The sequence below is a fragment of the Hydra viridissima genome, unplaced genomic scaffold, assembly GCF_058129835.1.
Source record: "Hydra viridissima isolate aposymbiotic clone 2 unplaced genomic scaffold, HvirCarnegie_v1 scaffold_7, whole genome shotgun sequence".
Taxonomy (NCBI): Eukaryota; Metazoa; Cnidaria; class Hydrozoa; order Anthoathecata; family Hydridae; genus Hydra; species Hydra viridissima.
In genome coordinates, this window is record NW_028324306.1 from 1,242,640 (window position 1) to 1,267,894 (window position 25,255).

Sequence of the window (25,255 nt, forward strand, 5' to 3'; positions counted from 1 at the left end):
CAAGCTAAATTAGGAAGATTGGTTATTTGTGCATCAGTGATAGCTAAAGCAATTTATACATAGAAGAAAGAATTATTGTAAGAGAATAATAAAAACATTTTATGTGACATTACATGAGCTCAAAGACATTTTTGTTATCTTGTTCTACACTCAGTGATGGTTTACAATACAAGACTCATGGTATTAGAATCCAGAGCAAGAAACAGTGCTGAAGAATTATTTGTCTTTTGCACATTTTTTGAGACAGCAAATATCAACTCCAAGTTTTTTTACAATTCCAGTAGACCTATTTTTTTTTTAGTTTTAAGTTAACAGAACTAGTCACTACTTCTTGAATGCTGTTAAAAGTTTTATTGCTTATAACTAACTGCTTAGATGTGCTTTTTAAATTTTACAAGAAAAAAGATTCAATCAAGAATCTTACATTTTAAAGAACTTTAAAAGAATTTTAAAAAGAATTTTAAATGAATTTTAAATTTTGGAATCATAGAATTAAGCTTTAATTTTCATCTTTTTTTAAGAAATTTTTATTAGATTTACATTAGAAATAAACTTTTAGGTTAGTATTAAACTATAGAAAAAAAACTTTAAACTATTTTTGATTAAGAACTTCTTGAGAAAACTTCAAAGCCATTTATGGTTCACTAAATCTCATTCAAATGTGCAGAAACTTATCACAAGTTATCTTTCTGCTATAGAGATATTGTTAAAAGGAAAAACATTGCACACGTGTATGTATGTATGTATGTATGTATGTATGTATGTATGTATGTATGTATGTATGTATGTATGTATGTATGTATGTATGTATGTATGTATGTATTACAGTGCCGCTCATTAAAGATTATTAGCATTTTTTTCTCCTCTAGCTCTGCTCTGATCTATATGGTTAATGTATGAGTGACTTAGTTTGTTCTCCATGTGAAAGTTAGTATGCAACTTTCAAAGCAGAGACGACTGCATACAAAGATTATTATCTTAATTCAGATAATTTTTTGTTTTTTGTTATGCAACATCGAAATAAAACATATTGTTTCTGAGAGCTAAACAATGTATTAGATCTTAATCGATAGAAAACTCGAATCCTAATACATAAAAAAGTAGAAAAAAACCTTATAGAGGGTACAGGATTAGATTTTCAAGTAAATTTTATTCCTGAAAACATTTTTGGTCTCTCTATAGCTGAAAAATTTAGTTTTAAAACCACCAACTGTTACACCAAAAAAATAACTTTTCTAAATTAACATCCAGAAAGATAACTCTGGTTAGATCGTAAATATGTTTCATATGTAAGGCACAGCTCACAAAGTTGTAACAGAATTTGAACCATTTTTAACTAGATAAACACCATTAATTTACGCAAATATCTATGGATACAACTAAATATCGAGGCAAGTGTAATCCTTAGAGATAATCAAGTCAAATGTAATTCATTAGAGTTTAAACCAGAGGTGTGCAGTTTGGTTAACTGGTTATCTTTAACCGACAAAATGACGGAGAAAGTCTTAACTGGTTAACCTCAAAAATGATCATAGTTAACCAAGTTAACTACTTTAACCGCTATGTATGCAGTTAACCGGTTAAAGGTATGTGCGCACGGATAACTAAATGAAATGCTTGTAATTTAAAAATAATAACGCATTTTTAACCCCGAATTCTTGTTTAGATTTATTCATTCTAAATTTATATCATGAAAGAAACCAAAAGAAAAACTGTTTTCCATCAATATGCAAACATAAAAAGCAAGACGAGAATTGTTAGGCACTTAAAGGAGAAATTGGCATATTAATTAATGTAACATGAGGACTTAGTGGGGACAAGAGAATTATCACTTGGCTATCTTGACTTGATCATTTGCATAAAAAGGGGACGTTATAAAAGAGATCAGTTCAATTATTATTCAATTGGCAATAAATTGCAGTGGAGAAATCCGGAAAGGTACTCAATGAAACGATGTGAAGAGCCGTGGTGGTCTGCAAGTAGGCCATCCTAAGGTTTATGAAGTTGTTGGTCAGTTACAGTTATCCAATTATTATTATTTAAAACGTTTAAAATATCTTACCATCATTTCGCGCTGGACTTGATTCGGTGACTGTAGCGGAAGTTGCCTTGGACAAAGGTCATCATATTGACTAATTCGGGTGCAAATTGTGAACGTTGTGCCGAAACCTTGTTTCCGGCGGAACTAAAAACTCTTTCTGACGGTGCCGAGGTGGCCACGAAGGATAGCACAATTTTGGCAATTTGACTAAGCCTCGGGAATGCTGATTCGTGTTCTTTCCACCAAGTCAGGAGATCCAATCTCTCTGCTTCTTCTTTCGTGGGATTTGACAGGGCAAGGTAGCTGTTGATTTCGTGGGTGATGTCTCGATCGGTAGCAGAGTCTTGTGCATCTGAGCGAGGTCTCTTTGCGTGACGTTTCGTGAAAAAAGAGCTGTACCCGGTCTTCTCTTTTGACTTTGCTGCACTAGTTTGAGGGACAGGCAAGCGTTCTTCAGTTGAATCTGATGAATGACTGGAGGATCCATCTTGTTGTAATTTGAAAACAGCATTGAAATGATCAATTGCCTCCATAAATTCTGGAAGGGTGTCAATAACGGATGAATCTCCCTTCAAACGGTAATCCAAAGCAGATGCCAGCTTGAAAATCAGATTTTGAGGAAACCGTCGATGAAGGGCAGAGGAAACTTTCGACTTCAGTTCTTCTAAGCCAAAGTCTTCTTCGGTACGATTCGAATCGTCTATTGGAAGCCCCAAGTATCCAACTTCTTGGTCGTGATCAAAACCACAATGTCATCATTTTCAATATTCAGCTGGGAACGATCATTGCGCTGGGTTCGCTCTGCAGGCCGGCATACTTGAATCAATTCGTCAACAGCTGGGGTTACTAGCGATAGCGTTGGGTAATGTTCACCTTGCAAAGCGTCGGTAGCGGTTTTGAATGGTTCGAGAAATTCGAGAATCTGAAGAATGCCTTGCTTCTCTCTCTTCGTAAACATAAGATCTTGAAAGTCGGTTCCCATCAAGAGTTCATCAAGAACGACAAAATTCTCTTTCACGGATTGCAGCATAATGTAGAAAGAATTTCATCGAGTGGGGCAGGGCAGCTTCAACGAATTAGCCTTGCGAGGCTCACCTGGAATTAAAGTTTAAATAACTAGGTTTCAGTCTTGAAACTAGCAATGAAAAAATGATATTTATTACATACCCGTCTTTGAAAGGTTCAACTGATCGTCCACCAATTCGTAGTAGTTGTGATCCTCCATCAAAATCCCAGACGTATCTCGCTCCGGTTCGTCATCGTAATTGCCTTCTTTGCCAAGCAAAGCTCTTCTCTCGAGCCAGAATTTCCTTCTGCTTCTTTTCAACATCACATTTCCGATACTTGAAATGTTGTATCCCCTTCTTACTTTTCTTGATTAATCCGTCGAAACTTTTCACCTTCTCTATTCCATCCGCCATGAGGCACAAGTTGATGTTGTGTCCAAAACAAGTGAAATGGACGACCTCCATTAGGTTCAGAGCGGCCAGGATGTTTGTACCATTGTCGGACACCCAAGCTGACTTGTCCAAAGGAATCCCCCATTCTGTAGATAGTCTTCTTAGTTCAGCAGCAATATTCATCGCGGTGTGTCTTTCAGAAAACTGCTTGGCCGCCAAAACAAAGCTGCATTGCTTCCAGTTTGCATCAATGAAATGTACAGCAAGCCCAACATAGTAGAGTCGCCGATAATTATCGACCCACATTTCAGTAGTGAGACAGTAAAATTGAGCTTGTTTCAGGTCTTCTTTTACCATTCGATGCAGCTGCTCGTACTGCTCGGGGATCAGGCTTCGAGTGAAAGTGGTTCGATGAGGAAGTTGATAGCGAGGTTCGAATTCTGACAGCATGTTCTTGAATCCCGGTCCCTCCACGACATTTGGAGGAACGCCATCCCAAGTGATGAAATCGCGGACTGCATGGTCCAGCACTTTCTGATGATTGGGTTGTAAATGTTTCGCCCGTCTGCTCGCAAACATATGATTTGCATATGATCCATCCTTCCTGTTCGTGGAAGTGGTTCCATACTTCAGCCTTTTTTGCTCTCTTTCGAGACTTCCTTTCTTCTTTTTGTTTGGCACAAGAGTTGTCAGTGACCGTAACCTGATCTTGTGTGGTTTCATTTTCAGAGTTGTTTTCCTTATTTGAGTTGTGTTGGTGGTCTACTTCTTCAGTCTCAAAATGAATATCACCATCCATAGCCTCGCTCTCTTTATCTTACTGTTTATACCGTGGATTCCTTGAATATCATAGAGAAAAGTCTTTCGTATTCAGGACTGTCATTCAGCAATACATACATAAGTTTTCACATCATAAAAGGCCTTAAAATCTCATTAAATTAAAACACTCATACTACAATAGAATGTGATTAAAATACCTGTTCTGTGTGTTGTTCAGCACATTTGTTATAAAAACACTCCTCAATTACTCAACAATAATTTAACGAGCACGCCGCTTTAACAGTTTTCCTAGTTTTTCCTCAAAATGCGTCTGCTAAAAAAGCGGTTAACCGCGTTAACCGCGTTAACTGGTATATTTTTGTTGTTATATCGATAATATAGTTAAAGTGGTTAACTGCGGTTAACCCGGTTAATTTTGGACCCTCGACGGTTGGTTAAAGTGGTCAATTGACTGGTTAACCGGTAGTTAACTGGTTAGATTAACCATTTTGCACACCTCTGGTTTAAACCAATGGACCTTTCCCATAAATCGGCAAAAGCACAATGCATTGTGGTAGTTGTATTCATTTAAATCAAAGCAAATATTAAAAAGCGTAATAAATTTTATTGTATTCCCATAAAATGAATACAACTACCACAATGCATTGCGCTTTTGCCGATTTATGGGAAAGGTCCATTCAGAAGAATGCAGGAAGAATGTGAGGAGGATTATTATTATTATTATTATTATTATTATCATTATTATTATTATTATTATTATTATTATCATTATTATTATTATTATTATTATTATTATCATTATTATTATTATTATTATTATTATTATTATTATTATTATTATTATTATTATTATTATTATTATTATTATCATTATTATTATTATTATTATTATTATTATCATTATTATTATTATTATTATTATTATTATTATTATTATTATTATTATTATTATTATTATTATTATTATTATCATTATTATTATTATTATTATTATTATTATCATTATTATTATTATTATTATTATTATTATTATTATTATTATTATTATTATTATTACTATTATTATTATTATTATTATTATTATTATTATTATTATTATTATTATTATTATTATTATTATTATTATTATTATTATTATTATTTATATTATTATTATTATTATTATCATTATTATTATTATTATTATTATTATTATTATCATTATTATTATTATTATTATTATTATTATTATTATTATTATTATTATTATTATTATTATTATTATTATTATTATTATTATTATTATTATTATTATTATTATTACTATTATTATTATTATTATTATTATTATTATTATTATCATTATTATTATTATTATTATTATTATTATTATTATTATTATTATTATTATTATTATTATTATTATTATTATTATTATTACTATTATTATTATTATTATTATTATTATTATTATTATTATTATTATTATTATTATTATTATTATTATTATTATTATTATTATTATTATTATTATTATTATTATTATTATTATTATTATTATTCATAATGATAATAATAATAATAATAATAATAATAATAATAATAATAATAATAATAATAATAATAATAATAATAATAATAATCCTCCTCACATTCTTGTGAAATTGTGACCGAACATCATAATGATAATAATAATAATAATAATAATAATAATAATAATAATAATAATAATAATAAAAATAATAATAATAATAATAATAATAATAATAATAATAATAATAATATTATTATTATTATTATTATTATTATTATTATTATTATTATTATTATTATTATTATTATTATTATTATTATTATTATTATTATTATTATTATTATTATTATTATTATTATTATTATTATTATTATTATTATTATTATTATTATTATTATCATTATGATGTTCGGTCACAATTTCCAATTGTAAAGCACGGTGGAAGAAGTGCGATGGTTTGGGGAATTTTCTATGCACAATGAGTCGGTCCATTTGTTGAGATCGACAGAAATATTTATGATCCGCTTGTTGAGATCAACGGAAATATGATCAACCCTGCTATTTACAAAGCCATTTTAGAAAAAAAGTTCTATCATATGCTCAAGAAATATTACCGCAGAACTGGAGATTTCAGCAGGATAACGACCCCAAACACATCCAAGTTGTTAAAACAGTGGTTTTCTGCATCAAGTTGTGAGAGTTTTAAGTAGGCTCAATTACTAAAGTTGATTGCAATAGGTCACGATATTTAAAAAAAAAGATTACTTTTGTTCAAAATGGAGGTGGAGGGGGAAAGGGGGATTAAGATTCTCGGCATCGTCAGCACTGTATTATGTTATGTAACAAACGCAGCTCGAATATTTTCGAAAAAACCTTCTCATTTTGGATAAAACTTTATAGAACTATGAATATCGCATATTATTCTTAGTTTATTTTTTACAATCTTACAGTAACTCTCTGCTTGGTGGTGTATGAGGTTCAGCAAAGGTTTGAGCTACAGTTAGGTAACGCATCTTTTCTTATTGTTTTCTAGTAGCAACCTTACAGCACAGAAGCACCATTTCAAATTCCTAACTTAGAACTTGGCTATGAGATATTTCTTTTAACTAAAATATCTTTGTTGTTTTTGATTGTGGTCTTTGAATTAGCCTTTGTGTATTCATATGAAATATTCACGAACTTTGTGATGATCCAACATCATTACGATTGTTAAAGTTTAATTCCAAAAATATCTCCGGTTTCATCAACTGAAGGTGAGTTTCCACTCATCCGTTTTAGCTCAGGGAAAGATTGAAAGATATGGTGATTCTTCATGTGAGATAATTTCTTCAAAGCTGAGATTTTTTAATCAAAATGTAATAAATTAGGCAGGGAATCATAATTCAGTTATATTTAAAATAAACTGTTTTATTTTCGTTAGGTGGATGTTTTTCTTTTTTGTAATTATAAAAAAAAAGTACCATAGAAGTATTTTGATCAGATATGCGCCATAAGAATTAATAACTTGCAGTTTGTATAGAAAATATGCAAAGTTGTAAAATCTTTGTAAATTGTTATTTATTGATAATTTTAACTCTCTGCCAAATATTCTTTTTGCTATTTTATTGTTTGAGAAAATGATAATAGCTGGATTTATTTTCAAAATAATTGCGGTTTTGGTTTGATATTGGTATTTTAAGTTCTGTCTAAAATGTTATGCATTTCTAAACAACACTCTAACACAAATGGAGCTTCTAAAAGACATAAGCTGATGTTGTTTTTTGACATCATTACGTATTTGTTGCAGTTAGCATAGACTATAGTTCTTTTTTACAAAACCTTATACATGAAATGGAATCTTTTTTTTATTATTCATATTAAAGTTTTATTAGCCAGAAGAAATATTGCCAAACAGACAGTTAAATATTGTACAACAGACAGCTAAAGGTATGAATAAAAATGACAGGAGTGTCACATTCCTCAACAAAGTGCATCCTGAGCCCTTCTCTCACAAATGAGTTTAATTCGATTTTTTGGTGTGTATCTTGTTTTGCTTTAGTTAAAAATATGCACAAAAAAAGGATGTTGGGTGTACTCCGTGTCTGATTTGTTTTATTTCAAAGTTATTAATTCAGAAAAGTTACTTTTTTTTTAGATAAAATTATGATTTTTTACTTCATCATTATTTAGTCACTATTATTTAGTATGAAGCAATAATATTTTCTTTAAAGATAAAGGTTGCTGACAAAAGGTTGGTACAGAAAAGAAATTTTTAATAACAATCTGTAAACACCTACAAAAGTAAAAACACTCAAAAAAAATTTCTTTTTTTTTTTTTAGATTTCCAAATTTACTAAGAATAACTTATCCTTTGAACATTGGGATACCTGATGTTGTTGGCATGTAAAAGTTTAATATCATAAGTTTACATTAAGTTAAGAGTTGCTTGCTTGGTCGCGCGAGATCTCTCATGGCAGCTTGTAACTATAATTTTCGAGTTTCCAAATTTTGATTACTTTCGAATTATGAAAGAGTCCTGAAAATCTCTACCGAATTTTGGTTATCAGTTGTATATATCAATTTAACAGAGGACTGTTGGTCTTTGGGTTGGAGGAGGGGAGAAAGTATATACCAATTTAACAGAGGACTGTTGGTCTTAGGGTTGAATGAGGGGGAGAAAGTAGGAGTTTAACTACTCAAAACATTTTTTTGCAAATTAAATGAATCTCATTAGAGACCATTATTAAAAAAAAAATGCTATTTAAAGAATAAATCCTTGCTTTCTTTTCTTTTTATAATGCGCTAGAATTACTTAGGTCTTGGTTGCATTATCTTCAGAGAATATAGCTATTCAATTCAATCTGATTGTGTCATGGTATACTTTTAATAGGTTTTTTAAAATCCGTAAATATGCAAAATGACCTTTTACTTACGCACTTAATTATACTAAAGGTCAAAAAAATAAACAGCTGTAGTAAAGTTCTGAAGGCAAAGATCCTTTTTCAGGGAGTGATTGGAGGTTCCGGGGGAGCCGCTGTAAATTAAAAAGGTTTAGCATTGTGATGAAAGATAGGTTGATACACTTTTAGTAGAAAAACGTTTGCCATATTATTTTTATGCTCAAACAACTGAAAAAGTTGTTTAATTGTAATAAAAATAATCAATTTATTTATAAATAATCAATTTATTTATAAATAATCAATTTCAAGTCATTAAGATCAAAAGAACGCTTTTTATTTCTTTCTCCAAAAAAAAAACAAAAAAAAAAAAAAAAACAGTTAATTTCCTCGTCACCCTGTAATAAATGTAGGTTAATGTACCAAAAGAAATGAACTGGAACACACAAGTATAAAAAAAAAAGTTAAAAATATGAAATAAATAATGGAAATTTTTGTAAACACCATTTATGAATAAGTATTGATACGATAACAACGATGGAGAAAACTTCATTCTAATCTTGTTCATGGGTAATTCAATTTGTAACGAAAGATCTTTTATAACAAGATCCTTATCTGGCTCTTGCTCTTTTTTTAAAAAAAAAAAAAAATTCTTTAACTTTATCGAAAGGAATATGTCTTCGCTTAGAAACTTTGATATGGAACCGTTTATTGACCAAATATATTTAGACACATTTTTTTAAAACTATTCTTAAAGTATTTCAAACGAAGTTCAATTCTAAAAATAGTATAACTAATAATGTTATTAATTTATTATTAATTCGATTTTTGTTGAAGATTTTTTTGATTAAAAGAAATCGTTGTCGCCTAAAACAACTAACGAAGTTCCCGCTGAGCCAATCTAACGAAGAAAAAAAGCTAACGAAGGCAATTATACGAGAAAAGTTAATCATAAATTTTCAAAAGTATGAGAATTGCTGTTTGTATAGTCAAATAAGTGGAAAAAATTATTATTGAAAGTTGTAAAAGGGCGGGGGGGGCCGAGGAGAAGGGGGAGAGGAGAGGGGAAGAGGAGGAGGGGGAACAGAGAAGAGGAGGGAGCGGAGTTCTAATTTCTATTTTTGATCAACTAGCAATATTATGACATATTTAGAAGCCACAAATCTTTCTTTGTTTGTTCTTATTGGGTGTTTTAGAAACCACCTTTGCTGTTGGTAAGTATTAAGTGCTCTCTTGTTTTATAAAAAGTTCACTTTTTTAAAAACATTATTCAAATGTTATGGAAACCGTATAGAAAAATCTCCTTCGTATCACCAATGAATTAAGTTAATGGTAACAAAGAAACATGTATATAACTGTCACTATGGTTACAAAAACTTCTTTATCAAAGAGCGATTGAAACTTTTAGGTATGACAAAGATAAATATATAATTATAAATTGTATAATTAAATTGTCGCTCAAGGAATATGATTTGGGAAACCCTCTGCTCCAAGATTAAAATTGATATGCAATTATGAATAACAAACACCGATTAAAGCCCTTTAAAGAACACCACCGGGACTTCGAGATTTTATAAGATTGCATTTCCTCGCTTTGTTAGAACAACAGCGCCATGCCTTCTATCTTGAAAAAGTTACTAATTAATAATAGATTACTGAATTTCTAACTGGTTTTTTTTATCTAGAAATTTAAAAACTTATACAAAAACCACGTGGTATTTAGTCTCATTTTAACGCTATCTTTGTTTATAAGCAAATCCTGAACTTGTATTAAAGAAAAAATTTGTGTGCTAAACGAACCTAGAATAGTTTTGTTGGGGCTGAGATTCTCTTCGTGATGTAACCATTCAAAGGTATTTTTTACCCAAACAATTGTTATTCTCATTCATTTGTATAATTTTATAGCCTTTGTCTCTCTCGGTAGTAGTTGAAGCAGCAACGGAAAAGAGCTGTAGTAGAAAATGGGGCTGTTTGCTTTTTTTTTATGAAAACTTATAAATAGAAATCTCCAATCAGAGTAAAGATATTTAGTTCAGGCGCGAAAGATACATGCTTTAGTCAGGCGCATCGGTTTTAGGATATTAATCTGAGTTCGAAATTCTTCCGGTTTGTTTGAATATTTAAGACTTTTCATTCTTTTTATTTCCGTTTCGAGTTTTTTTGGCAGTAAAGTTGTGACGAAGAAAGCCAATTGAACAAAGTTTAATTACGTCATCATTATCCAATTTAATGACGTCATTTCAATACTTTTATCAGAGTAAACACGCAGTGTTTTCACCTGTTCTATGTATAATTTTTTGTAATTGCAATTAAATTTCTTATGAACTTTGTTTATCGTGATTTACTGCGATAAAAGCTTTATGACCTCGATTACATGATAGATGAAAATATCCGCCCACTAATTTCTGGGAAGAAAAGTTATCAAACCCTAATCAAAATACCGTTATCAATTTTAAAGCAATTTTGGAAAAACCTGAAGAAATAAAACCCCGGTTTTGAAAGTTTAGAATCAGATCAATCAGAAAACTTTTGAAATGTTCAGGGGGTAATCTCATGGATAAAGTTACTCATGAATGCAGTTTTATTTAACAATTTTTATTCAAATGTTGTGAAAAGTATTTTAAAGTTACATTTAAAGAGGGTGAATGTTGTTTCAAAAAACTGCTGAAAATAACAAAGGGCATTTTCTCGTCTTTGAAGGTTTGTTAACTCAGTTCGTAAGAATTGCATTCTGTAAAACAACAAAAATAAATCTTACGACCCCCTCCACCTTTCTCTTCATCCTATTTTAGGAGGTTTTAACTCTTAATTAAACTCTTTGTAATTCTATAAAAGTGTGGAACACAAAACACACTTCCAGAACTGAAGAATTTTCTTTTCAAATTTACGCGAAGAGCTGCAGCACTAACAAAATAAAACATTTTGGTTCTTGCATTAATTTTGAATAATTACTAATAAATGTCATTTAGAGTTTAAAATCTGTGCATAAAACATCATCTTAAAATCCGTTGATAAAGTATTACATAAGAGCTTAAAATCTATTGATAAAATATAATATAGAGTTTAGAATTTGTTCATAGAATATCAAATAGTGGTTAAAATCTGTTCATAAATTGTTATTTACGTTCACAAATGACTCTCTTGAGCACTATATTTCGAACCTGTCCGGTTCATTATCGAACCTGTCCGGTTCATTATAAATGTCAGAAATTAATTAACGCAGTAATTGCTTCAAACTTGATATTTGTATAACTCGCGATAAAAAAATATATAACTCAGTAAGATTGCTTTAGGAATGAAAGTTGAGTCTTAACAAGCCCAATACGATATAATTTTTCAAAAAAGTTTTTCTCAAACTTAATTTTTCAAGAAAGTTTTGATGTTCATAACAATAAATTTATGTTTTTTTAACAATCTTTAAAAAAAAATTTTTTTTTTTTTTTTTTTAAATCGAATTGTTTTTTTTTATTTGATTTTTCTTTCTTCTTCTTCTTCTTTCGACAAGAAGCCAAACTTAAAAAAAGGCGATTTCTCAAAATTTACTACTCAAGTAACTTTGGCTTTTTTATTGATTGTTCGCCAACGTAATTAACTTTAATCATTTCCCCTAATATTTATCTAACTCGATTATTCAAAACTATGAAGTATTGCAATTGAGTTTTAAAAGCTTATTTAAAGGTAAGCAGTTGAAACGGCATTGATTTTTAAGTATTTAAATGCAAAGCGTGTAACTGAGATTTATTCTAAAACTGATGAGAGGCGCTATTGCGTTGGATTTAAACAAATGGTCTTTTAAGTGGTTTTGTTTTTTAAGTTACTTAAAGAGAGAATAAACGAGTATTATTTATTACATTTATTACTATAGTGTGTTAAGGTGCAAATTAACAACGTTGTACAAGATTTTTTGAAAAAAAAAACTTTACATGAATATATAATTTATGCAAATACAAATATAAATAGCATAAAAGAGGAATAAAAGTTTATGTTTCAGCGTCTTAAATTTGCTATACTTACGTGTTTTAAAAATCATAGAACGTAGTATTACGATACTGGAGGTTACGTTAATTCAGGTAAGTACTTTTTGTTTTTCCTGTATATTTTTAGAACTTAAGATCGTTATTGCCACGTCGAATGAAATATTAATACAAAAAAAAAAAAAAAAAAAAAAAACGAATGAATTTTGTTAAAATGTCTTTTTCACCTCGCAGGTGTTTTTAAGCAAACATATTTAAGTTGTTTCTGCAAATATTGAAAAAAGAAATCGTAGAATATGTTAAGTATTCCAGAGAGAAAGAAAGATTTATGGCGATGTCGTAATGAAGGAATGCGAAAAAACTGGTTTTAAAAGCATAATAAACTGCGGAGAAAGTTAAATTTGAAGTTTGTTTAATAATTTGTGAAGTTTTATACAACGAACCGATTGCTTTCAAAATGAGATAAAAATTTAAACTGTAGATCTAAACGTGATAATATCATTATTAGGGAGATAAAGCTTGGATAAGTTACCCTAACCATAGTTAAAAATAACTTAATAAATAAACGTGCAATGCAAGGTAATTACCGTTACTTTGTTCGGGATTATTTATTTTTTTTAATGTTTTAACAAACGAACGATTCCAAATGTCACGAAGGTGTTGATTCGAAAAATTTTTTCACAGATGGTCCTAATATTTTGACGTAGTGTCAATAAATTTTTTGAAATACAAAAACTTTTGTTTTCTCCCAATATAAAAATTAGTTATAAATGAAATCTGAGCACAAGTCGTGTAAATTTTCGTTTAAATAATTCGAAAACGCTTTGGCAGTTGAGTCAGTGTTCACAATTCCATGATCATTTTTATAGTTTATATGTTTGCTTATTTAGTGTAAAAGTTGCTAGTGTTGTTGAACATGACAGTGTCGTTAACTTACGTCAGTGACGCAAATTTTGTACATTATAGAAGTTTTTTTGGCTGATATCATTCAAGCGAAACGAAACGTTTCTGTGGTTCACATAAACATACTCCACTACCTTTACATTCAAGATGGAAGATAACAGTCAATATGCGAAAAAACACCAAACATAAGGAAATATACGGTATTTACTCAAAATTGACTAGGTTGTCATCTTTCCAAATTGTTAAAAATAAAAGTTAATTACATATTTTTACGTTATATATCTATAACATTAACAAATAAAAATGTAGGTGAATTTAGAAATTTAGCTATTTCATTAAATCTCAAAACAATCTTCGAAAACTACAACAAATTATAACAGCCTAAAAATTCCTTCTTTAAAGAAATTGAATACAAAAACAAGTAACACACGAACGCAGCAGGCTAATCAACTTTTTAATGCTAATACAATGTAGTTCAAAATTTATTTTTGTTTTTTACACTTTTTCCCATAATGATATCAATAGAATAAAACTGTCAGTCTCGCTTAATATTATTTCAAAGACTAAAAAAAATCTTCAATAACTGTTGAAAACACCGGAAAAATGATATTTAGCGAGAAGGTATAACGGTATCTGTATGTTCAGACTCAGTGTGAAACTAAGTCACGACTCAGTGCATGTCTTATATCAGTATCAATAAGATTCAATCCGTCTATATAGCGCTTTTAAAAATTCTGGCTTGGAGGCTAATCCGCGGAAATTGTCGCTCTCTAACGCAGAGTTAGCTAATAGACTGTGTGATCTTGTCTTTCCTTTAAAAAAGCGCGTTTGTAGAGGTATCAACAGAATTAAAGATAGCAGTGATACGTCAAAGGATTGCCTTCAATGTTACAGAGTCTTATTATTCCAACATGTTTTAAAGCTTCTCCACTTATGATCGGTGAAAGATTTTTTGAAGCTGGATTAGAAAATAAAATACATGCGAAAAAACAAAAAGCCGTGCAATCTGCTGTTTTATTTGAAGAGATTGAAATTGAAAAATTAAAATGAAGTTTCAATATAGTATATAAATATACCTTTAAAATATTTCAATTTTAATATGTCTGCTTATAAAGTAGAAGGAAAGATCGTCTTTAGCAGGCAATCCTTATTGTTGAAAGGCTTCATGTTTGAATGGTTCGTATTTGAGTGGCTCACTTGAACGCAACTTGTAAAGTTATACTATTGTTGTAGGTAATGTAAAAAAAGATTTTATGGATACTCAGTTTTTAGCAAAAGTAGAGCTGTATAAAAGTACCTGTAATTTTTCTCATACCAAATTAAAATAAAAAAACGTCTAAGTTTAGTGAAAGCTATGTACTGTGTTTTCCCCTAAAGGTAATGAAATAGGAAATCAAAATGAATATATTGCATTTTTATGAATCATATATTTTTGATTTTCTTCTTATATTTCAAGGTTTATAAAAAGGTTTTTTAGTTTGTTTAAAAATTATGGCTTTAAAAAGTTAGTAAATTTAGAAAAGAGGTGGATTTGAACAATGACTATTTTATCTATTACAAACTGCTAACTAAATGCGTTGAAATCCTCGGTATAAAGTAGCATAAATCCTCATTAATTACTTTAAAAAAAAAAAAAAAAAAAAAAATTAATATTACTAGAAAACATGGCTTTCAGATATATTGTCCAAATAATATTTTTATACTTATTCACTTAGACATGCTTAATTGTTCAAAAAAAAATTTTATTTGGAATACATTGTATAAATAAAATTTAAAAAAAGAAAATATCACTTTGGTACCAAAAAATATTATACTTCATTGACAAAGTATTTATAAGACATTTCTGTTCAGCATTCAAAGGAGAGAAAAACCGGTTCTATATAAATATATGATACTCAGTACTGATTACATATTACTACAAGAAAGTTATGTATGTATATATGAATTGTATTGTATTGTATTGGATTGTAATGTATTGTAAGTAATGTAGTAAGAGTAGCTTGAAAAATATTTCATTTTTAAAGAAACTATTTTAATTTAAAATTTTTGTATACGAGAGTACAAGGTTGATGATCCATTTAATTAAACCTTTTATAGTATATGAACGATAGGATATGAAAAAAAAAAAAAAGGAAAAACGCTTTTTTTTTTTTTTTGTTTTAGCTAAAGGAAATTTTTTTTTTTTTAATCTAAAGGCTTCCTTAAAATCGAAGTTGGAAAAAGAGTTTGAATTTTTTTTTTTTATCTTTTTAAGTATAAAGTTTGATTTTTTTTTAAATTGTTTAATAATTTTCTTTACATTGCATTTTTAAAATGTTGATTCTATAAAAGCAGTCTTTGTAGTTTACAGTGCTTTTTTTGCTGTCAGAAGTGTTAACCTTCGGTTAGTCTTGCTACTGTTCACTGAGAGGCTCTAGGAACAAATTTATAATCAAAATGAAATTAGTTTCCATGCTTGTTAGTTAAATTATTTCTCCGTATTTCATAATTTACACTACAAAACATTTTTAAAAGAATGGAAATGCTTTTTCAATTCAGTGCTTAAGGAATTAGGGTGGACATTTTTACAATTTTAAAGTAAATAATTTTATTAGACTTTTTTTACTTAATTACCGTTTGGTAATTTTTTTTATTCTTTCGATCTAATTGTTTTGCTTTTTTATTATGTTGTTGGATAATTATGGGAAAAAAAAATCTTATCAAACTTTAAGAAATTTTCATTTTGATTATGCTTCGCCCATGTATTCTTTTTTTCGGCCGGAAATCGACAGTAGCTAAAGCAAAAGCTTGTAAATTCCAATCAAGCAATTAAGATTTAAGTTAACCAATCAAGAAAATTTTAGTAACATTTTTTCGAGGTTCTAGTGAAATTTATTGTAAAAATTTTTTTTTATAAAAAAATTGTTTTTTAAGGGCAAAAAAAAATAAAGCTTAACAAAAAAACCATTTTAAAGACGGACCAAACGAAGTGCCATTTACTACACATGAAAGTTACGCGTATAAATCAACGAACTGTGGCAAAAAAAGAGATTTATCTGTAGAAAAATCAAATGCTGTGTTCGTTGTAAATTAATGTCTATAATACTCGTACGAATCGTTTTGATAATGGCGTTTGGTATACAATATTTGCTGCTGAAAACAATATACATTTCACTTTGCTTAATTTTCCTTATGAATTCAACAAGAGCTACGAAGAAAGCATGCAAGAAAGTGTGCGAAAGTGAATTCGATTCATTAAAGGTACATTCTTTACACTTTTTTTTTTTTTTTTTGGTTGATATCTTAAGCATAAAAGCTGGAATGTTGATTAAATAATAGTGTTCAACAATATTCATATCTTTTTGCTTAATGTAAATTAGAATTTACAATCTGGTCTTAATCACGGATATAAATTTTAGTACGGACGCTTACAAATTAATAATTACTCAACTATATGGTCTTAATCACGGATATAAATTTTAGTACGGACGCTTACAAATAATTACTTAACTATATTAAACATCGAAACAGTTGAAGAACTCAGGAAAACAATTTTGTTGCTAAAATATTAGATTTTTAAAGTTGGGCTTTAATCAAGATTTTCTTCCATTATTTATTAATTTTTGTCTTTCAAAATTTTCTCATAGGCTAGACCATATTTTTTACTTTAGACTTGATTTAGAGCAAATCTATATTTCATTATCCATAAGGCAGGGGGGGGTGATAACTTAAAGGTTTTAAAATATGTGACTCCCGTTTATTGACTTACGAAAAGTTTATGCAATGTAAAGTAATATTTGATAAACTAGCGTCTAGATTATTTTGACCTTAAATATACTTTAAAATAAAAATGAGCTGAAACTAGACATCCCAGATCTAATTGTCGTCTACGTTTATAACGTAAATAATTAAACTTCATTTTGTTTTTCTAATTTCTTATGCAAACCAAATACGTTGTTATTAACCGTTTTAAAAGTAGGTTATTTAAGTTGAAATACATTTTTGATTTTTAAAACAATATGTTTAAGTTAATATTTGAATAATTTTTAAATAGGACGTTTTCATTTTGTTTAACAATTCATATAAATTTTTTGTCTGATACAGTCAACTTGACGTTTTTATACTTATCTTAAAAAATGACGTTTCGTCATAAAATAACTTTATGTGACAGACGTGAACACTACTTCACTTGTTTTCAAGCGCTTTACTGTGGCCGGGTGTGGAATATCCAATGGAAGGTTACGTTGTTAATTTTTTAAAATAACCGGGTATCTGATGGAATGGGAAAACCCAATTTGCTTTAACCAATATACAATGCTTTTTAATTTGCAAAAAAAAAATGATTCAAAATCTTTTTCAATTAGAGGTATATTAATAAATAGAATAACAGAAATAACCTCGTAAAAGGCCAGCATAGGTCGTCAGTCTAAAGATTAAATCTTCAGACAAGGCAAATTTTGACGTGCAGTAAAGTAATATTGACGCAATCGTAGCGACGTTCATGTTGAACATATTTAAAAGGATATAAAAAACTGCTAAAGCAAATGTCCTCATTATAGTTATATTATCTCATTATTATAGTTACATTATCTCATCAATATGTTAATCATAATCGTCGTCATCAAAAGGAAAGTTTCAAAGTTAAAAGCGATGTTTCTCGTTGTTAATAATGAGGTTTTATCCAAAAATAGTGATAATAATAAGTTTATCCAAAAGTAGCGATTAATGATAATGATACTGAGAAGATGACCAATGTTGATAATAATTCTATGAAGAACGTGAATGATATTTATAATCATTCTGAGATGGTGGTAATGAAAGAAATTAATATAAAGATAAAAAGAGTGGTATTTATAGAGGAGCATGGTAAAAAGATCAAAATAAAATATAAAAAAGCATATAGACTCAGACTGTTTATAAAAAAGCATATAGACTCAGACTGTTTATAAAAAGGCATATAGACTCAGACTGTTTATAAAAAGTATATAGGCTCAGACTTAGAACGACCAAAAAATCATTTACATATGCGTCAACAAAAGTACAACTAAAACTTTAAATGGCTTTTTATATTTTTGTTGACTTTTTTCATTTTTTATAAGCTGCATGTATTTTTTAAATTTCTTTGAAAGTTACATTTTCAATAAAAATATTATTTTCAATAAAAATATTTTATTAATTCATAAGGGAAAAATATGATTAATTTATAACAATACTTGATGTTTCTTCTTAAATATGAAATCTGGATATTTCTTAAAGTTGGATCTTCTAGTCTGTAGAATTAATGTCTCATTTTATAATAGGTTTATTCGACCTTTAGATGCTATAAAGATAAGTCTGTTAAATCTGGATGCTATAATGTGTCTTTTAACACTTGACGCACGAGCGAGTGTCAGATGATTTATAGTTTCTTATAATGGTAAACATTTGGTTGGCATCAGAACCCATCAAATAAAAAACAAAATAAAATTCGATAACACGAAAACAAAATAAATCAAGATTCAAATCAAGTTAAAATTTAGTCAAACTCAATTACTTTAAAACTTAAAACGAACTACATAGCCAACCCGACTAATCTTCCACAAATCTTTTGAGTATTTATTTTCACGCTACTTATAGGCATTTTTACCAAGTTGTTTTCAGTTCTGTATATGAGCGCATTAGATAGCTTTATCAATAATGTTTAACGCTCTTATACGCCAATTAAAACCATTTCTAACCTCAAATCTATTCATGTTAAAATATGAATAGATTTGAGGTTAAAAATGGAGGAGGGGTAGGGGGAGGGGGAGGGGAAGAAGGCTATAGTTTTAGATTGAGACTAATATCTTTGTTTTTGTAAATTTGCTTCACAGGAAGTCTCCCTTAGCTGAGCATAGTTTTGCATTAGTATCAACTAATATGGCCTCAAAAGAACTTGTCCATATATTTTTTTCAAGTTTGGTTTGACTTATTTAGCTCTTGTTCATATGAATGAAAACTTTAAAAAAAGAAAAGGTTTTAATGGAAATGGGACGTCCGATTTTGATCAAAATAAGAGGAAAAAATAACTTGACGCAAAATCATTCAAATTAGACATCCGCAAAAAAAAGTTACCCAATTTTTTTTAAATCAAAAAAACAACGATCAAGTTCTTGATATTTTCAAATCTACAAATAAAACTGTCGTTGGTTTTTCAAACGTATAGAAGTTTGTGAAATTTGGTTTTGCACAAATTTAATACAAGTGTTTAGGTGAAATCTATATAGATACAAAAAAAAACCATCATAACAAAATAAAATATTGACGAAAAGTAAATCCTATACAGTAATCGTTTAGCGCAGTAGAAACCCAATAAAGAAACATGATGTTAGCGATGCTATAAACGTTAGGTTAGGTTCGTGTGCTTTGTGATTTCGAATAATGGCAGTTTCCTAAGTTAAAAAAAAAAGGAGCATTCGACGGTAAGAATGTCTTTGAAACAACCCTGCGAATATTATACACTACCCTAAGTAATACAATGTTTTCAGCAGCCAGACAAAAATTAATAATATATAAATTCGTATTTGAAGAACAAGCACTTTCATTAGTGATAAATACTTCGTATACCTTTACATTTACATATACATAATTCAAACGCGGTTTTTACATGAATAAAAAAGCTCACATTAGTTAATGCTTTCATAAATAAAGAATTAAACGAACTTCTATGCGTCATTTTCATGGATACCTTTAAGAGATTTTTCTTTCTTTGCACGCTTCCTGCTTCATGTAGAAAAGCTTTTGATACTGGGTTGTTTTTTTTTTTATAACTATATTGCATAAAATCTGAAATGTAGCTTCTTAGCATAGGTTAATTATCGCAAGTTATTAAATTTCGTAATAGTTACGAAGAGTTCACATCAAAGAGCAAATTAAAATGAGCTTAGAAATCCCTATTGAAGAAACGATAAAAATCTTGATCCGTTTACAGTTAGATATAATTTAATTGCAACTCTTCGTAATCCTGTGTGTTGTGCGTTTTATGAATAATACAACTCAGTAAGAGCTCAATAATTTAGTTCAGTTTTTTTGTCAACGTTATTTTTTTACAAGTGAAAAAGATATCTTTCTGGTGCTCCGACGGATTCAGCGGATAAGAAAATAAATTAAACTGTTCATATATCTAACAACAAAGTTTGACTTTTAATCAATTGCGTGTCCTCTACATGGAAACATAAACTCAAAAGTAGTAGTTATAGCTAATGAGAAAAAAATGGCAATGATGTTAGTGATGACGATAAAACTGTTATTCTTAGTTGCTTTTACTACGCCTCTCCCTGCCGTTAGAAAAATTATTGAGAGAAGTCAGATTGATAATGCTGAAAATATCGTTGATAGAAGTCGGATTGAGAAATCGCCTTTGAAAATCAAAAATTCAGAAAAAAATAAAAAAATAAATTTCAAATACGAACTTAAAGTAAGTAGGATTCTTTTCGTGATAAGTCGAAAGTTTTATAGCGTTTCATTGGTTAAATGTACTACTCCCGTTCTGTACATCAGTTTATTGTGCTACTCCCGTTCTGTACACGATAAACACCATCTTTCTAGTAAGCACGCGCACTCAAAAAATAGTTTTTAAAAAATGGCGGAATTTTAGATGGATTTTTCGTTTTCTGAAGCTCATATTATATTAAAAAACAAAGAGTTAACTTATGGAATTAGTTTGCTTGCAAAGTAAAATAAAATTTATTTTCCTTTTTAGCTTCGCATTAAAAATCTGGAGGAAAAAATTGAACGCTTACAGCAAGATTCCGAGGTTAGAAACTCAGTTTTATAAAAAACTTTTAAACACATTGATGATGTTTATTATAAATATTAAATTAATATGCATGCAAAGAACTCTAGAAATAGTTTGACCATAGCTGTTTCATTTAGTTTGACATTAGTTATTTCATTTAGGGAAAAAACTGGATTGGTTTTCCTAAACTCCCAAAATGCACTGCCGGCGAATATATAACTTCAGACGGAACAAACCTGTTTTGCATTCGTTTAGGTAGCTTCTTGAATATAAAAATTTTCAAACTACTGTAGATAAATATGAATTATGCAAAAAGGAAAAAAAATTTTAAAAATGTTTTTCACTTTACTTTTGTTAATATTCATTACCTTTATATATAGGTAATTACGGGAAACCATTCGAAGAAACCCCTTCAACTAAAGATATTTCTCCAATTGATGTCAACAAAGATAAAAAAACAAGACCGGAAGGTAAAATTTGACTGTAAAAACCACGATTCTTATTGAAGCTTTTTGTCTTGTTTTGCAATGAAAATTTTTGATACACTATCTGAGTTTATGTATACTCTTATAGTACCGGACTATTTGCCGAAGGTGACTCAGTTTTACGAGACTCGCAAAATACAATCTTTGTATACGGATACGTGGGACTTGCATTCCTTTCAATGGCAAGGAAACACCTATCTTGGAGTATCTCAATTGAGCGGAAAAACCTTCACGCTCTTTGAATGGGCAGAGAACGCGTAAGCAAATTTATTTTCCTTAACTTAAAATCTCACTAAAAAACCTTCACGCTCTTTGAATGGGCAGAGAACGCGTAAGCAAATTTATTTTCCTTAACTTAAAATCTCACTAAAAGTTAATCATTTTTTAAAAAAAAGGAAAAAAATAATGCGTAAATAGTCATAATTCAACACACTGTATAAATATGAATATTTAAATGGAGATACTATCGCAAGAATTATCTTACTACATGCGTCAACCGTTACTTTTGCATTGCTTTAGAACAAATTAATTCGTAAAAAAAAAAATTTAATGTAGCAGCAATTTTATCTATAAGTTGAGGTCTTATGAGGTTTTTATCGTTAGCCGTTATATTTAAGCTCTTTTTAATTCTTTAATTCATAAAAAAAACAAGTTTATCTGATGTAATTAAATTTCTGTTTTTTTTTTGGTGTGTGCGAAAATATTTTAAAAAGTATATTAACTTTTTACTATTAAAGACAGAATCTAAACGTCATCATTTTCAAACTTTTATTCTTTACAACAAATTTTTCCGGCTTTTCTCTTTTTTTTGCAAAGTTTCTTTTTGTTTTTTCAAAACATTTTACCAAAGAAAACATATTTTTTTTAGCTTTGTGGAAAAGTCTATATTAACTGTTCCGCTGGCCCGAAAGTGGACCTCTTTTGAATGGATGGGAGAGTTGTATATTGTGATTGCTTGCAATGCCATGAGAAATAAAGAACAACCAGGCTACTCGTTCATTTATAAAATGTCCTCGTCTTATAATAAAGACATTCAACTTTTTCAAAGATTGGAGATAGCAACAGCATTCAGTGTGACGACTATACAACAAGATGGACATATTTTCATTGCTTTTGTTTCTATTTACGGTCGCACCTCCTCAATATTCACGTGGAAATCGGGTGGGTTTGTTGAACATAGTACAATTGAAGTTACTGGAACGGACATCGAAGCATTCCATATCGATAACCGTGTATTTCTATCAATCGTTGGTAAGGGTTTTTAAAGGTTTAATTTTATTTTACAAAGTGTGAAAAGCTCACGCTTATATAACGCATCATAGCAAAAAGAGTTATAATTATATCGTCTCAAAATATTGCTCGAGCAAATAATTTATTGACAGTTTCTTTAAATAATTCTTAATTCTTACGGCTCCTCTTTGGTGACACAAAACAAAAATAAAGTCTTCTGCCATTTAAAAGTGCGAAACATTTTCCTCTCAAACATTTTACATATAGTTCTCACCCTTATTGTCACCAATCAATATAATATGTCAATATAAAATATATCAATATAGCATGTATGAATATAACATGAATATAATGCATCATATTTATACATATACATACATAAATGTAATGCATCATGTATATATATATATATATATATATATATATATATATATATATATATATATATATATATATATATATATATATATATATATTCATATGTATACTTGTTATATTACAACTTTAGATATCTGAGTTTTTATTTTTAATGCTAGTTAAATTAGATATGTGAATTAAAATTTAATTTCTCTAAGGAACAACAAGCAAAGATCCGTGTACGTACTTGTACGAATATAAAGATGGCAACTTTGTTCCGTTTACCAACCTTCCCATGGAAATTCGACCGTATGGTGTGACGTATGTCAAGGCGGGCAATGATCACTTTTTGGCGGTTGCGCAATTTGATTCTGCACTATCCGTCATTTTTAAATGGAACGGAAAGACGTTTGAGGAATGGCAAAAAGTTGCATCGTGCAAGGTACGTGTAAATGCACTTTTAGTAAATTTAAAAAAAACCATATAGCTAACTCAAATGCAACAAAGATGTAACTATTATGTAAAATTATTGTAAAGCTTAAAATTTTCGACTTCTAAAATTTACTTCCTTTCAGGCAAGAGACTTTGCAACAATCACAACGAGTAACAAATTTGGAAATTTTACTTACTTGGCAGTTATAAACTATGATTGTAGTCCAGTTATTTATGTCTATGACGTTGCTACAACGACATTCGTTAAACTTCAAAAAACAGAATCCAATTGGTCACGAGATATGGAGTTTCTGCGTATGCCAAATGACGAAGTTTATTTGGCAGTTTCGTCGATGCAAGAAACAACCATATATACTGGTTCCACAACGTGATTTCAAAACGTTTAGATGCCCCACGAAGAAAATCTAGAAGAGATTATTTCCAGATTGAGAACGGAAAAATCATATGCGAATAAACGCCATGTACCGGAATCACAAAATCATGAGCGATACTTATGAAAAAAGGCGGCTCTTAAAACAGCTTAATTATAGACAAGATGCTAAGAACTGCAATTAAATCATAAAAAGGAAAACAGAAACGCTAAAATATTACACAACTTCCAAAGAGTGTAAAAGCGCAAAATTCTTAAAAGGTGCTCTCATATTGAGGGTAGTAAATTTTAAAAAGGATTTTAAACTCCATTTAAATATTCTTGTAAATATAGTAAACGGAATTTTAATGGTTTTATACCGAACTGAATTTTTATCGTTCGCGTGTTCGTATGTTTAAGTGAATGATGTCATGATGTCATTTTTTTTTTTTTTTCTTTTTTTTTAAAAACGTTTCATAGCAGTAAAATTTCATGTAAAAGAGTTCAAAAAAAAGAAAATGCTCCATGTTTGTTAATAAGTAATTATGGTATTAAAACTATTTAGATAAAAACATCTGAAAATTTTGTAAGAACCAGGTCTTTGTTAACAACATTCTCAAAAGATAAGATCAAAACTCCACATTACACAAATTGTAGAGAAAGTAAATTTAAAAAAATGAATTTTTAATACCTGGCATGAGTGTGACGTAACATACAAAAAAAAAAGTGTTCGGTATGACAATATTTTTTGAAAAATACGTTAACCGATATAATTGAGAAGCAGTTCTGCACCAATGATATATTATATATACTAGATGTCTAACTTGCGGGATTTTATTGGACGAAAAGTGAAGCCGCTTTATTTGTTTACAAATTTAATCCGCCATTTGTAATAAGGGCAAGAGCTATATATGACGTGCGAAATAAAAGTAAAAATGAATGTTGAGAGCATCTAAATTTCTCAATAACTTAAAGACACTTCGAAAACTCGTTTTAATAATGACTTAAATAAGTAAAAAATAATTGCTGCAAAGAACCGAGTGCTTCGATGTAGTAAACTTCTCACGTTTTAATGCGATAGTCCACTTTTTGCGAAATTCTTAGTTAAGAACTGGAAATCTGTGAAAAAATGTCACTTCCTGATGACATTTTTTCACAG

General features: G+C 29.2%; 1 protein-coding gene and 1 long non-coding RNA gene across 8 annotated transcripts; one reads left to right on the plus strand and one right to left on the minus strand.

Annotated features, from left to right (window-relative positions):
• Positions 1–10,395: 10,395 nt before the first annotated feature.
• Positions 10,396–24,536, plus strand: LOC145183895 (uncharacterized). Of its 6 annotated transcripts, none has more exons than XM_090092801.1 (10): positions 13,204–13,287; positions 13,475–13,687; positions 16,401–16,727; positions 21,187–21,240; positions 21,384–21,477; positions 21,603–21,692; positions 21,796–21,964; positions 22,576–22,958; positions 23,513–23,736; positions 23,870–24,536. In XM_090092801.1, exons 3-10 carry the CDS (start codon positions 16,560–16,562, stop codon positions 24,116–24,118), a joined length of 1,431 nt encoding a protein of 476 aa, XP_089948927.1. In that variant the 5' UTR covers positions 13,204–13,287; positions 13,475–13,687; positions 16,401–16,559; the 3' UTR covers positions 24,119–24,536. The 6 variants fall into 6 exon arrangements, with proteins under 6 accessions (XP_089948928.1, XP_089948927.1, XP_089948926.1 ...); XM_090092800.1 differs by having other exon boundaries at positions 13,204–13,241; XM_090092799.1 differs by having other exon boundaries at positions 13,215–13,419; positions 13,551–13,687.
• LOC149885530 (uncharacterized) lies at positions 19,731–20,301 on the minus strand. Of its 2 annotated transcripts, none has more exons than XR_016454060.1 (2): positions 20,173–20,301; positions 19,731–19,876 (listed from the first exon to the last, which is right to left on the minus strand). It is a non-coding gene; the product is annotated as an uncharacterized LOC149885530 (long non-coding RNA). The 2 variants fall into 2 exon arrangements; XR_016454061.1 differs by having other exon boundaries at positions 20,110–20,234.
• Positions 24,537–25,255: the final 719 nt, after the last annotated feature.

What these genes read in the sequence shown, in the direction of transcription:
- LOC145183895 (XM_090092797.1), top strand. Translation starts at nt 20,698, where the DNA reads ATGGCAATGATGTTAGTGATGACGATAAAACTGTTATTCTTAGTTGCT. An exon ending in CCTGTTTTGCATTCGTTTAG is followed by an intron (nt 21,478 to 21,602) that starts GTAGCTTCTTGA and finishes CTTTATATATAG; the next exon opens with GTAATTACGGGAAACCATTC. An exon ending in TTTGAATGGGCAGAGAACGC is followed by an intron (nt 21,965 to 22,575) that starts GTAAGCAAATTT and finishes TATTTTTTTTAG; the next exon opens with CTTTGTGGAAAAGTCTATAT.